The 15,584-nt window shown below is 37.7% G+C and overlaps 1 protein-coding gene across 1 annotated transcript; it reads right to left on the reverse strand.

Annotated features, from left to right (window-relative positions):
• Positions 1 to 33: 33 nt before the first annotated feature.
• LOC124435225 lies at positions 34 to 15,291 on the reverse strand. Its single transcript, XM_046985167.1, has 15 exons — positions 14,949 to 15,291; positions 12,403 to 12,537; positions 11,092 to 11,199; positions 10,152 to 10,379; positions 9,685 to 9,810; positions 9,035 to 9,211; positions 8,676 to 8,852; positions 6,995 to 8,068; positions 6,754 to 6,950; positions 6,268 to 6,409; positions 5,165 to 5,983; positions 2,328 to 5,084; positions 1,969 to 2,139; positions 1,154 to 1,336; positions 34 to 784 (listed from the first exon to the last, which is right to left on the reverse strand). Exons 3-15 carry the CDS (start codon positions 11,195 to 11,197, stop codon positions 258 to 260), a joined length of 6,684 nt encoding a protein of 2,227 aa, XP_046841123.1. The 5' UTR covers positions 11,198 to 11,199; positions 12,403 to 12,537; positions 14,949 to 15,291; the 3' UTR covers positions 34 to 257.
• Between the last annotated feature and the right edge of the window lie 293 nt (positions 15,292 to 15,584).

Below are 15,584 nucleotides of genomic sequence, written 5' to 3' on the forward strand. Positions count from 1 at the left end.
TTAGAGAAAAAATCAAGAAAACCGCAAAAAAGCTACAGAGATGCGGCAACTATGTTTAAAACACAACTCTACATCTATTATGGTGAGTGTTAAACACTATATATAAATAAACTATATTCTATGACTGCACACTATTTAACAAGAACAAGCTGTTTACAAGTTTACAAATGAACGACTAAACTTTATCATTCAATCGAACAACTACGTAGTTATCGAGTTGTCTAGCCAAGTTTTTTAAGTCTACCATATGCTAAAAATCAAACATCTTCTTCGACCATGGTGACGTCATTTAACGTCAACGTGAACTTCTGCCCACTCGTAGGTTGAAACGGTTTGTACAATTTATTTTTAAATTCAATGACGTCATTATTTCGTGGGTCTGGCTCTCGCTTTTCAATAGACTCTTGCTCTTCCTTGACATCTAGAGCAGGATTGCTTTGATACAGCGGATTAATATTGACCATCACTGCGTCACCGTTTTCGTAACTGTCGCAAACGTCGAGGTTATCGTCCTTAGAATCTGCATTTACCACGTGATTTGTTTCGTATTTATGATGACGAACGGCATTAGGGGACAATGATGAAGTACAAGGTGAAGAAGGGTTATCTGTGAGTATCTCATCACTATTGTGATTTTCGTCTTCATCAAACGCTGGATTGTCCCAGGCGTGTAACTCAAGTTTGTCTTCTTCAACAACTACATTCTTATCGTCCATTTCGTTTCCAGATCTTTTTAAAGCAAGTCGCTTTCTCACAAAATGCAACAATGCAAGAACCAAAACACCTTCAAATCAGAAAATGTTGATATTGAGTTTTAATTTAAGTTTCGTGACCAATCAACTCCAAACAATTGCGATTGTCGTAGTCAATGGATGAAAAAACGCGGAATGAAAAATGACTGCATTAGCTATAGAAACAATCTTACCAAAAACGTGTTTACATACTTTAGAAATAAGAAAATTTCATATTCTATCCCTGTACTCATGTCTAAACAGACACAAGATTCATGCATCACTGGGGGAGGACAACTGGTGATGACAGAACCGCATATCCAAAAGAGAGATTGATCATAATCAACTGCAAATTTTTCTGATCAAATTGATCAAATCAAACAAAACATGGCTTGTACTTGAAATGTGAAAACTACACTTACATAGTAGAAGGAGTCCTGCAACAGATCCACCGATGACAAGACGTTTGTCTTTATTTCCAGATTGTTTTAGCAAATCACCCGACGTTATGTGCTTCTCGTCAGTAGTCACGTGATTTTCACTGTGAGTGACAACCTTTTCCGTCGTCGTGTATCGAATGTTTGGTTCTTTAGTTGTACTTAATGCTAAGACAAAATACGTTGTTAATTTATCACAAGTTGGAAGATATCGTTAAGATTAGAGGCATAACAAGTACAGAATGGGGCAAAATGGGGGTTGATGATGATCAAAGTTTAATGTTGCAAGACGTTGTCTTCTACTTTAAAGCATAAATATGAGACATTTAACAACACTACTTTCCAGTTGCAGGGATGTAATATATCACCCGAAGTTATGTTCAGTAAGGAATAGGACAAAATAACTATTGCCAGTATTCTAAAGCCTCGCGCTCACACTCCCGAGTGCTATATACACAGAAATCGCACTCACTCCCATCAATCAATAGCAAACTCATTTCTCAATTAATGTCAAGATGTTTGCTAAAATATTTCAAATCAAGCAAACAGTGGCGTTAAAAACCGTCTTCGAATCGTTATGAGATGATCTTCAAGCCCCATTCAGTATGTGTGACACATGCGCACTAGCGTAGCCAGCCGGACATTTTACTCTCGCCACGCAAATATTTTGGGTTTACTGACTTTGAGAACAATATATTTTTAAAGAGATGAATAATAGTAATTATTTAAAATTTACATAGCGGGAGTAAATCTGCAGGCTGGCTACGCTGCTGCACATGCGTATGTTTCTATCGACTTACCTTTACATTGCGTTACATTAACTGCACCTTCGTCGACAGTTGTGAATCCTTTAGGGCATTGAATACAATTTTGTCGTCCACTCTCGTGTTGATATGTTCCTAACGGGCATGCTAGACAGCTAGCAATACCATTGCCATTAATACGTCCATAATATCCGGGAATGCAGTCAACTAAACAGGATCATTCATTAATTTTAGAAGGTTGGAATCAACTGGTGATTTTGTTTGGTAAAATCAACAAGTGAAAATAAATTGTTCAAACTTTTCGATCACTCAATTAAAAGTTGAATGATTTCTCGAAGTTCAACCAATATTATTTAGTGTTCACGTGCACCAAAAACTAACGAGAATAAACTAACCACATTTGAAGAGATCTTCAAGAGATGTGCCAAGTGGGCAAGTCATCTTAACGCTGTCGATGCTAAGCGAATTCCTCTCTACCAAATATCTCATTTTACCACGTTCAAATAACAGATTGCCGTTCACAGCTTGAGCGATCCCACCAATAAAAGCACGCAAACGGCGCAGGGAGCCAATCACCTTCAGCGGATCTTTACCTGACTTGTTGTAGACTCCGTTGTATTTGAAAGACCATTTGCAAATTTGATCAGGAATTTGGCCACTACATTTAACGACGCGTAGATTTTCGACATTTGAGCTGAAGTACAGGGAGGAATTTGTTAATGTATTCTCAATGCGCTGTGCTGTGATGTTCAACACCGACGCCAATTTTTGCGCAAGTCCTGCTTTAGCATTTTCATACTGTGTAGGATTAGATCTCACAAGTCGTCGCAAGTCTAGCTGGCTTTGTGATAAGGAAACGGACAGTTGAACCTGGGGTATGGGCAAAATAAAATTCAGAACTTTAACATAACTGTTTGTGGAACGAGTACTGCCATAAATACTGCTAACACGACAGAAATACCGTCCTTCTTGTTCGTTTTGAATCGATAAGAGATTCAAATAAGGAAACACTTCTTCAGATAGTTTAATAAAAACGCTTGAATTCAGAGCCTTGAAGTACCATTGATATGTAACGTTGTTTCCAAGACTTTCAGCCATACAGGTTAACCAATTGTTTGAGAAGAGAATCGCATTAAGCCGTTCAACTGGTTGAGTTTTGATGTGAGGTGCGGAATGAACGACAACGAAAGCTGATGCAGATATTTCCATGGATATATGATTGAAAACAATGCAGGTATAATTCCCAGAATCCTTGCTCGAAGCATTTTTTACGTACAAGGTGTTTGAAGTTTGATCGTTTAAATAAGCGTTATTGAATTTCCAGTAAAACATTAGTTCGTCACCTGAAGCATTGCACTTTAACTTGAACGAGTTACCTTCGCCAATGTTCGTCAATGGTTCGGGCTGTTCCGTAATATTTGGTGGCCGTGCACAAAACAGTTTTACCGCGTTCATGTCATTTAAAATGTTCAAAACGTTTGAAGATGCATTGTTAGCATCCCGAGTTGAGAAATCAGTTCGTTTGAATTGTCCGAACTCTCTCCGTATTTTCTCGATCATCTTGCGAGTCCGCTGAGAACCAGGAAAGCCCTGCGCTTCGTTTACTTCGTGAAGACGATTTATCACGTAAAAAACGCAATCTTCCAAGCCGTTACAATTCGTTGCGACGACATCAAATAGATTTTCCATCGCAGAAAACCAATTTTTTAAAAGTAATTTAAAGTATAATTTTGCCGGCTTTAGTCCGTCCAGACGAGCTTCCTTTTCAATTTGCAGAGATTCCAGCATTATTGTATCATTCGCAAGGCTTCTATAATACGACTCTTTATCTATTGCAACGCCTAATTTTGATGCGTATTCTGAATTGAAGCTTTCCAATATTTTTGTTACATTTACGGGGTAAATTGCTGTCTCGACTTTCGTAAAATTTTTAATGTTTTTTATCACCTCTGTTGTCGAATAAAATAAGTCTGACGCAATGTCCCGAAGTACACTCTTATAATTGGTGAACTCCGAACATAATTTGTGGTACTTCTTTAGATTTGACAAGGCAAATGTCTTTTCATCAGAACTGCCCTCGGAGTACTGTTTTTCTCCACCGTTGTAATTGCTATCTTCAATTTTACCATAAAATCTGACAATCTCGTGCGCTGCGTTTTTCGATGAAAGTGCAACATTTTTGAAGTCAATGACAGCAGCAAATACTCCACTTTTACCTTGGATTTTAACCTTTAGTTTGACAGGAAGTAAATAACTCTCCCTTTCCTTGTGAACATAAACCGAGAAACTCGCATTCTCTACAACACTCATGTTATCCAAGAAGATATTTCTTAACTTTAGTTTTCTCCAGAGAGCCCGCGAAACATTATATCCAGCGTTCAAGCTCATATTATAAGTTTTTCGAAGTCGTTTTACGCAGTCTTGGGTAATATTTAAAAGCACACGGGCTGATTTCAAACGAATCTCGGCCAATCGTGCTTCCATACGACGTTTATGCACCTCTCCCACAGCATCCTCTACACTCTTCCATAGGTCAATATCGTTGCTCGAGTTGGCGAGTTTTTTCAACGCATCCGTTCGTAATCGATTGCAGAAATGATTTTGAGCCACACAAGTACGATTCACGGAACGAAACGCGCACGGAACTCGTGTACAGCACGTCGAAGGCAACGTTTCAGTTGCAACTAAGCTGTCGCACGGTTTCTCGCACAGGTAAGAAACCTGGTATGATTCATACCGAGAACCGAGAGTACCACAAGTTTGCGGGAGCACGCTGCAATTCCAATAACCAATGCGAATGTTTTTGTTGTAAAACCTATACGATGTCGGCTTGCATTTGGAATTGAGACATAATCCGTGTTTTTGATATCCTGGGAAAATATTAGAAGTTTGATGCCTCTCATAAGTTCGTTGGACATAACCGCTTCTACCAAAAGAGAAGATGTCATTTTGAAGTTCACTTAAGGTTTGCTGCAGTTGTAGATTTTTAAGACCTTCTTTGTGATATATTCTGTCACATTGGTGTCTTACACACGACACCCGGCTTGTATTCGTCTTCACTCGACGCGTCACAGACTTATAACAAGTCGACAAACATGTATTTTTTGATTTTCCAGTGATATTAAGTTTGCATTGCCTGCAAGCTAACCAGCCTGACAAATATCAGGACAGGGCCCAACATCGGGACATAATTGAAGCAAATATGTGGAGGAGTTGGCTAGCAAGCGTTGACTAGCAATGTCTTGACGACGTTGAGCATTTTCCAAGTTCATTTTGGCAACAATGTACTCGTGTCGTGTTTTGCTTACCTCTCGTTTCTTGTCTTCCAGCAACTCTTCAACGGCACGGAGACGTTCTTCAGCACGTTTCTGCCTTTTCTCGTAAAGCGAATATCGTTTCCAGGCATTCACATAAACTTTGTGAGCGTAATCTTTTATATTACGATTCAACGAAGATACCAGACCGGCTTCGTTTTTCGTAAATTCACCACGAGCGAGGAATTTTTGGTTTTTCCAAGCGTTCAATGAGGCATGACAAGTAACGTTGGCAAGAAATGTGCCAAATACTTTACCAGCAGCATGAAAGTGAACACCATTATGATTAAATGTAACATTCACCGAATCCTTGAAGCCAAATATGCTTACAGTGCTTTGGAAAAAGCCACAAGAATGATTTGGGGACTGACTCGATAAAGACATTCGTACTTCGGGGTTGTTTAATGTGAAAATGCCATAATTTGTGTTTGCGTACTGACTTTTTCTGCCGTGCAAGAGGACACTACTGTTCCTTCCCGCTTGCATTGTGAGCACAACGACAAGATTTTCGAATTTCAATTCGTAAAATCTCATGGCCCCGTGAAAAATCATGCTGATTGCGTTCGCATCATTGTTCTTTTCGAAAGAGAGCGGTTTTGATTGAAGAGCTCCCATCTCGTAGAAGACTTCCACACCGTAAGATGTCACAACTTCAAGGAATTTATCAAGATCGGAACCGAGAAAGGGTGACTCTTTAAACTTATGAGAAATATACAGGCCTTGTCGAGTTTGGTCGTCTGAAAAATAAGGTCATCATGTAGTTAGATTGTTTTACGTTTGCCATCAAAAACTCTGTAAAGGAAAGCTAGCCAAAGACTTTTTTTGTTTTTCATCAATCAAGAAATAAAGAAAGTAGTGTTCTTACAGTCATTGTCTTTTTTATATTTTAGGTAGCATAGCTTTCTCTTTTAGTTATACTTTATGTTCACTTAATCTGCATGACACACAATTTGTTTGTTTATCATACACCTAATACAGTGAATGTGCTTTTTATGAAAGTCATAATTAAATGTAGCCTCACCTCCAAATGATACAAAACTAGAAGACTCGTGAGCAGAGAGAACCATGCTGCTCATGAAGCCTTCCACCATCAACTCCACTGATAATATGAGATTTCCATATAGTTCAATCATCCACGTTTGATCAAATGGTGATTTTATCATCTAAAATATAGTAAACACGTTGCTCATATCTTCATTGTTTATTTGTCAGTCGTCACTACCTATATTGACATCCATTATCCTTTGTAGTTTTGATTAGTGTGAAGACAGTTTTTGTACTCCTTTGTCAGAGGACCATGACCTGGTGCAAACACAGTTCTAAGGTAGTTTTCGTTCGATCATTCTTAAATTAATCTATAGAATCTTTATGAATACAGACTCTTCACAAATTAGTGATACAGTCAAGTATAGTCATAGAGTTGTTTTTTCGTCTCTACGGTTCATTCGTCATCGCAAACTCTAAAACTCGCTATCTAAACCTAAAAATATATAGTCAAACGACTTACGTTGTCAATTTCAGAAACATCAATGACCATGGTCCCTTTAAATTCAAGACTACAACGACTTTTATTGTCAAACGCTTTTGTCAACTCGCCCACTAATGCAAGTTTCCCCTTCATGACAATGTTGCTGCGAATGAGAACAAAACCGTCCCAAAATCGCTGTTTTGGCAAATTTGTCACAATTGGCAGCGTCTTTGATACTTGAACGGAAAACACAAGCAACTCCCACCCATGTTTCGCTAACGATGTAAATAAAGTAGAATTTTAATAGCTTCAGCATAGTCTTTATGCCAACTCAAGATAACTGAGTCACTGCAAAGCTCAATAGCCAATGAGATTTCATGGCTGTGGTCATAGGTTTTTATTGCTTTGTCATTGTTTCCAATGGAAATGATAATTTTGGAGGACCGCAACAGTAAATAAGAAGATTTCTCAGAGATAGGTTGACCTTTCGCAAATGTCTTTGACTGTAGTTCTTCACCAGATAACAATTCCACTTCAACGTCAGAAGTTTGAAATTGACTTGGAAACATTTCCTTTTTTAAGATAAGTTTTAACCACTTTGGCAAAGAAGGTTTTACTGCTTTTAAAAAAGATCGTGCCAACACAAGATCATTCATAAGTTTCTTGATTTTTACGTCGTCATAATCATTATTGCAATTTTTCGTTATTTTTGACCGAGCCCCACTTGGAAGACTGGTGCCCAACAGAGACAATGGAAAAGTAGCAGTGTTTGTACGCAAAACGATAACACCATCAGATGAAGCTATTGGTCCGTAACGTTTCCATGGAGATGTTGACGAAACGTTCATAATGACATCTGTATAAGAACAATGAGTCAATTTCATGTTATTGCAACCAATAGGAACAGTCTCGTCCAATGTAAAATTCGAGTGATCAGTCGACCTTTCAGCGGTGTCCACAAGTATGACGTCATTTTCTGGTGAATAAAATGTATGGGCCTGCCGACCAGATATAAAATACGTGACAATGTGTATGCCAATTTTTCGCGAGGTAATTGTCACGGATTGACTTTGGACAGTGGAATTGAAACTCATTTGAGCCGGACTAAAAATTACGTCACGACTTCTCGGTGTGAGTATCAAATCGCCTGAATTCAGAGGCGAGGAGCGAAACGTCAAAGGTCCCGATGATATTTTCGTGGATAGTGTAGGATAACTGGGAGTAGTGATGTACCCAATTTGACAGTTTGTTCCTGCGTAGCCTGTTTTGGTACAATCACAGATATAACGGTCGAAGCTGAGCTGGGTACAGACTCCGCCGTGTGCACAAGGATTCTTGTCGCACGGAGAAATTTCTTAAAAGAAATTATGAATACCTCAACTATATCATCCTGAAGTGTTTAAATGACTATCAAATCAGAATCGAAAAACGGCAAAAATAGGAACATCTTCTACGAAGTGGGCAGATCCATATTTTTAGAAAAAACTTACAAATGACCAAAATATTGCTTCATACAATCTCTTCTATAGCTATAAAAGCCTGTATAAATGTTCTGAAACCTATCAATAATTCAAAAGCTTTAACTGTGCAATATTTTTAGAGGATATAGGCGGTATGCAACCATTCCCCAGGAGAGAGAGAACAATGGAATGTTCGCCATGTTGGATGACGTTTGCATAGTAAATAAGGAAATTTGGGAAAATCCTTTGTTGGTTGAAATCATCTAACATGGTGGGCGCTGTGACGCACTTGCAAACCAAGAATAAAAGATCCTAATGCTCGCACAAGTGCATCATCAAAGGCTTTCCTTTCGTATGTATGCAAAATAAATTTATTCCCAGTGTCATGCCTTACTACACCGCTTTAACATTATGGAGGATAAATACTACGCAAATATAATAAGAAACCTAAATGTTTTGTGCAAAAATTCTGCATACACTACAATACTATTATTTACGTACCTCGACATGACGAGTTTCCTAGATGCCAACTACCATTACCATTGCACATGGCCTTGCTCTGTCCTTCCATGAAATATCCTTTGATACATCCCAGCGTGCAATTTGAGCCGAAATGTGTCTCACAAGGTGAATAAACAAAGGCATGAGGAGGTCGCTTGATTTTAGGACAATAAATCACTGCAAAAGATAAGATTTGTTGATACACTGTATATTCCCTATACTGTGACACAGTAGTCCCACGCAGTAAATTGCATCTTCTGACCAATGAGAATGCTGAGTTGGCAACCGTATTAAATATAAACACCAAGTTGCACAGCGAAGTGGGACTACGGTGTTTGTTTCCTGTACTCTCTACTTACTTATGCAAGATGTCTTATCCCCAGTCCACTTTCCGCTCGCACTACACACGCGTCGGCGAGAACCATTCAACCTGTAACCAGTATTACAGTCGAAAACACAAGAATGGTCAGTGGTTTTGCCAGTGCAACGCACATCACCATTAACTGGCGGTCCTTGTAATTGCTCACATTCATTGGCTGCAAGAAAACGTTAAATGAAATAACGGGCCGTCGAAAGCAAACCAGTTTTGTTGGAGGAGATGATCCAAATGTGCAAACACGTTTCAAGGCATTTTTAAGGATTGTAACATGCATATATGAATATATATATCCGCCGCTTATTGATCTAGCGACGCCACTGATGAAAATATCTTCATATTCACAGTGAAATAGACAGCCGAAAATTGGTCATCCTATGTAAACTTCATGTAATCGGCTTCTATTATTTCTTAAGAAATCTATTGTTATTACAGCGAGCAAACATCAAAATAACTGCATAGCACGAGTAAACGAGGGAGCTGGCTACGTCCCTGTGTATTCTAAACAAACACCGGTGGGTTTGTTATCATAAATTGTGAAAAAGAAAATATTTCCTTCGGGATGTAATTTTGAACAATTTTTTTATAACATTTCATGAAACAAGAACCTGTTTTACTTCAAAAGAAACTTACCTTTACATGTTCTGTTATCTTGACTATTTAATGTGTAACCCGCTACACATGTACATCTATATCCCCCAGGGTAGTTATAACATCCCTGTTGACAATCATGTTCGTTGTGTGCACATTCATCGTGATCTAAGGACAAAATGTGTATCAATGTAGGTAGTGGAGAATGAATAACAGCGAAAAAGAAGAACAGTCTTAACATGCACTAGCTAAAATATAACGAAGAAACGCGTTTCAGGGACGTGATGAATAAACAACAAAGGGCATCGACGTCTCGACATTACTTAAATTTAAACTAATTAACGTGAATCGGTACATTAAAGGAGAACAAAACATTTCTTAATGCAGCCCCGAGATATCGTATGTTATATGGAGCTGCAATGAATGATCATCAGAAAGCGTAAGTCATGCACTTATAAAACACAAACTTTAAATGCGCGCTCAAGTTGGAAGAAGTATATTAAAATTACCTGAACAATTCTTCCCGTTTGACGTTAAAACATGACCGGTTGAACAACTGCAGTTGTATCCTCCGGGGTAGTTTATGCACTTTTCTTGGCACAAATTAGGAACACCGCTGTCCGCGTCGCATTCGTCAACATCATACTCACATCTCGTGCCATTCCACTGCGCGGTACAGTTACAAACGTCAGGTGCTATACACGAGCCGTGGTTTTCACAATTTTTGATGCAAATTGCTATCAAAAAGAGAGATGATTAAAAGCACGACCTTTGGTTAATCAACAATAGAACGTCAGTAACCGCATATGTACTCAAAAAAAGGCACTTGTACTAAGACTTTTTAGCTTGATATTATGCATGAGTAACGTTGAAATTTAAGCCTAAGCCATCGAGACATTACACCTAATTTCCGATAGGAGAATCCAATAGTTCACAATCTTTATAATTTGTTACACATGACAAAGCAAAGCAAATTTAATGAAATATTCCTTTTGATCCCTGGATAGTATAATTTCCTAGGGTTTTTTCATTTTGGTTGCCATTATACCACAGGTAAAGAAAAAACAAACTTCACAGTAAAAAGATAATTATGTGGTAAAACAAGAGTTCTACTATTCACGTTGTCACGTTTCCCTTTCGTCAGATAGATACATGAAATTTTGTCATTTCATTCAAACATTAATTCGTAAGCGCCTTCAAACTTTCCTAGAAAACAAAACTTTCGAATTTTTCACAAAAATTTCGCGTCGTGATATCTTTCTTGTTTTGTGATGGCAAGCTCTTTATCGAGCATAAGTGAACCTGAATTTCGTTGGTGATATGTCTTTAAAGCTAAGGCGAAATATCACCAATTTAGTACTTCTTCATTTTTTATATTCTAATGTCAAGAAAACAAAAATTTTTATCTTTAGAATGTGTTTTAATACCGCAAATCGCTAAAACACTTACGTATTGTACATTCTCGGCCACTTTGCTTCCATCCGTGTTTACATACGTATTTTGGTACTGTTTTCGTAACTTCCTTGTCTACTTGAACTCTCATAGTAAGATACATTCCTACGAGGAGAGAGAGGGAGAGACTGGTACAAAGTTTTGTCATTCGTTCTCTTTGAACGTGCGATATAATTGACACACAGAATCTGTTGTTGTTTTTTCGTCAGGCCATCGCAATCGTTTACAAAATTTTGGATTTTGTCACGCTAGCAAATAATTTCCATTCGTGATGGCAATGGGAAATTTGCGCATTAAACTATTTTGGTAAGAAAAAGCAATGCGAAAGTCCTTGATCACGTTATAATCTGATACAGTTGGTGATTTACAATGTCACTTGTTATTATAAGGTTGAAGTTAGCTCATACAACCATATCTGTCAACAACTCGGTCAGGCTCGGACTGGCTCCACTTCCTCCAATTTAGGGGCCATACCATTTCAACAGTTAGGGGCCCTTGAAAACTATCCCCACAAAATCTAGAATTTTAGTCTTCGGAGTTTCAAAAATGTATTTCTCACATTTTAGATAAATTTTAGATGAATTTTTATTCTAAAAATGTGGAAAAATTCCGATTGTCATCAACAACAATTTAAAGAAACACATTTCAGAACAAGTCTGGATTTCAGAGCCATTGCTGAGTAAAATAGTTTAGCGTTTTTAGAAAAACGAAGTCATTTCATTTGCTATGGACTTTGACTCTGGTTTTAAAGTATAATTATACACATGCAATCCTGGGTCCTTTATTGCTTTTCAATACTTTATTTCATTGCCTGTTCCCCTTGCTGCAAATCTCTTTGACTGTTTTCCTTAATTGTCACTCATTTTACAAGCATCTTTCCAATTTTTATGATACAGTTGGGTGTAATAAGGGTTCCCTGTGCCATAATACGATGGTGCAGAGGTCAGCCCGAGCGTGCATTTGGTTGAACGGTTTCATTGTGTGAACAACGTTAAGACTTTGAAATGATTAAAGTAAATGTTGCTATACATAAAGCCTTGACAACACCTATTCAAAAGTATGGTACACCAGTTTTATGTGTTGTAATTTTCGCTAATTTAAATGTTTTTAATTTCAAAAAGCATCTTGAAGAAAGATCAATAATAGAGGTCAGCTCCAGATCCTCCTGCATGCTCTATTTTATACATAAATTTTTAATACGCATCCTGAATAAATATTTGAAATGATTGACTGGTTGATGAAAATTAACATCAAACAGTTCATCCGTCTTTTCATAGTAAATGAAGGAAAAAGATTGATTGATCGTACCTGCACTTTTTACAATCAATAAACCAAATAGCCCAATGGCACGGACTCCATGTGCAGACCTTTTTGTGCTTGAGAATTTTATCCCACGTTTTTACAATAATCTTCTGCGTTTCGTAGGTTGTATTCACGTTTTTCCTATGCAAGGAAGAAAATAACTTATGAACAATTGAGAATAAAAACTACTAAAACGTCTTTCAAAGCACCGGGAGTTTTGCCAAAAAATAATTCCTCAAAGAAGATTCGCTTACAATTTGGCACACATTAACTATACAACATAGCTATTTAATTAGAAATCTGAAGATTGGCATGGTATCAACATGTTTCTCCTTTGTCGATTAAAATGGAGTTGAATTAAACAGACAAAACAGTGACTGGTCAATAACTTTCAACGATAAACTTTTTTGGTTATATAATGTTCCTTGCTACATCAGAAGACAATCCTTGTTCTCTGCATAGAAGGACGGGAGCTATCATTTCCGGGAGGCAGTAAATACTTTCTTCCGACCAACGTTAAAAATTTGCTCAACTTTTCAATTTTTAAGATTTCTTTGGGAGGGGGAGAAGCTGCCTCCCGCACCCCCCGTAAGCCTATGCTTCTCTGTTTCTAGGGCTAGTTATTGCATTTTACACGCCGAAACATTTTTCAACCCCTGCAAGTTATAATGCGTAATTATTTCATTTCAATGACTATAAGATATGTGTATGTACTATTCAGACGTTGTTAAAAAGTTATATAAGATTGTCGACGATAAAAGCTTTCCCATCAGTTGCACAACATTGCCCAGAATCAAATAAGCCGACATCTGATACGGATTCTTAAAAAAGCCCTGGATTTTTGTTGCTTTGCAAGTTGAAAAATTGGGACCACGTTGCACTTTCATGAATTTCAACGCATGGTCTTTGCGTTGGCATAGTCGAATTGGGGATGAAAATATCTATCGTGAATCGAAATGGGGATGCTCGGGGATGTAAGAATGCTATGCATGTGAAGTTTTTGGTAGTGGTTAGAGCCTCGCAGGAGGGGAAATTTACATCTGAGAGCCCTCTTCTTAAATATTTGCAAAACACCTCTGAAAAAAAAGCGAAAGGGTTTTACTCACTGCTTCAACTACGCTGAAAAACTCATCCAACAACAACTTCAGTACACGCTCAATTTTAAACGTTATCTCTAACACCCAAAACACTATAAGTTGAAGAAATCTTCAGTTCTCGCATCATCCCACATTTACACACCCACACACTGTCCATCAACATGACAAAACGACTTTTTAGAACTCTATTGACCGTTAAAAATCACATTAATTCAAGCATCGTTCGATCAGGTGAAAAACACGTGACTGCTCACTTTCATCACAAGACTTCGTCGTGGGCAAATATAGAAATGTCCAGCAACTATCCAGGTCTGAAAAAAAGTTGCATACTCGCGTTTTAAATCAAAGCAAATGCGTTCCCTTTTATTTGCGAATGACCGGAACACGAACGGTATCTTTAAACACGTAACCTTATCCTACATAATCTCAGAAGTATAAAGAAAACAACTTAAGATTATACAGAGAGCAAAACGTTTTCATGCAAACAATAATCGAAAGAAGAACCTCTGAATGTATTACTCTTTATATGACCTTCTGATTTGGAGCAAATAATTTAAACATAAGATTTCCGATTATCTCGTTACTACATCACACCATGCCACCATTTTGATAAAAAAACCCAATTAATTCGCGGTACCATATAGTATGGGTATCGGCAAGAACTCGTGCATGCTGTACCAACCATCTCCAGTTACGTTTTTGGCCGGCTGAAAGATATTTTTCATCATCAATTTTGGGTATTTTACAAAGTCAAGGTCGGAATTTCTTCCCTTGAAAGCAGCATATAAAATTTCACATTACATGCTTAATGAGAATATAGCATTCCTTGGTAATTTTAGAATTGATACTAACTTAAACTTATCATATAAATGATCTCTACTTCTAAGAATTTGTTTTTGCGATCTGTTGAAACACGAACTGGTATGAAAAAGTCGTTGCCAATCGGTAGCTTTTTGCGAATGTTATAGAAAGTCACCGAAGTAGCCACAACGCAGTTTATACAATATTCTTCTAATATTTCAATGTCAATAATTATCACCAAGCCTTATTTTGTATCACGGGGCAACACATGCATGTGGCGTATATTACTTGTAGTAAAATTCGAAGTGATGACATAATATTTTCATTGAGAATATAAAATAAAATAGAAGCTAAAAAGAAAACGTAATGTTCATATCGTAAGCAGAGAACGCACAAAGATATAACATGTTAACAACCAGAGCAAAGTGATAAATGGATGAAAACAACGCAGATGACGAGCGTTTTTTACACAACAACTTCTTATTTAATGTATTTTTGAAGATTGAAGACTGTTCTAACGCGCGTCCAGCCTACTACGTTATAAACAAAGAGTCATATACATTGTCATGGGATAAAAGGGGATGTAAAATGTGAGGGTTTAACGCCAGCACAATACGAATGAGTAACATGGAAACGTGCGTCAACTGAACTCACCCGTGTGGAAGTAGATTTAAAGATTGGACGTCAGTGATGAACACGGAGTCAATAACGAACAGGATCACGTAGATGCGAAACAGACTTGACAACATTAACTTACAACGCAGCATTTCTTGAAGAACACCGGGTATAAAATTTGTTAATACTCCATCAGCAGGAAGATAAAAATACCATGCTATTGATCGCAGCAATCATATTTACTCGCGCAGACAAAATGCTATATATGCTAGATTCTGATTGGTTTATTTCGGAGGCTTGGTTTTAGGTGTTTTCCTACACCATATTAAATGTGATCACTTCTTCACCAATTTTGGTGTCTTCGTTGATAATGTTATATTGACTTATGGGAAAATTTGAAATAATTAAAACTAGAGCCTTCCTTCTTAGATTTTCCCGAAGTATTAAACATACTTTTCGCGAGCTCCGTTTAAACATATTCGTTCACGTTAAAAACGCTCGTCAACCTGGCATCTGTTGCTGTCAGAAAATGTCCTGACATCGCGTGATACTTGTCTCAGCCAATCATGATTTTAACGGAATACGTACATAATACATTCAAACAGACAAGATTAACGAGAGTGTTGAAAATCATGATTCGTCAGCGGTGTGCCGGAGTTCTCGCGAGTCGATAAT

The sequence above is a fragment of the Xenia sp. Carnegie-2017 genome, unplaced genomic scaffold, assembly GCF_021976095.1.
Source record: "Xenia sp. Carnegie-2017 unplaced genomic scaffold, XeniaSp_v1 HiC_scaffold_14, whole genome shotgun sequence".
Classification (NCBI taxonomy): Eukaryota; Metazoa; Cnidaria; class Anthozoa; order Malacalcyonacea; family Xeniidae; genus Xenia; species Xenia sp. Carnegie-2017.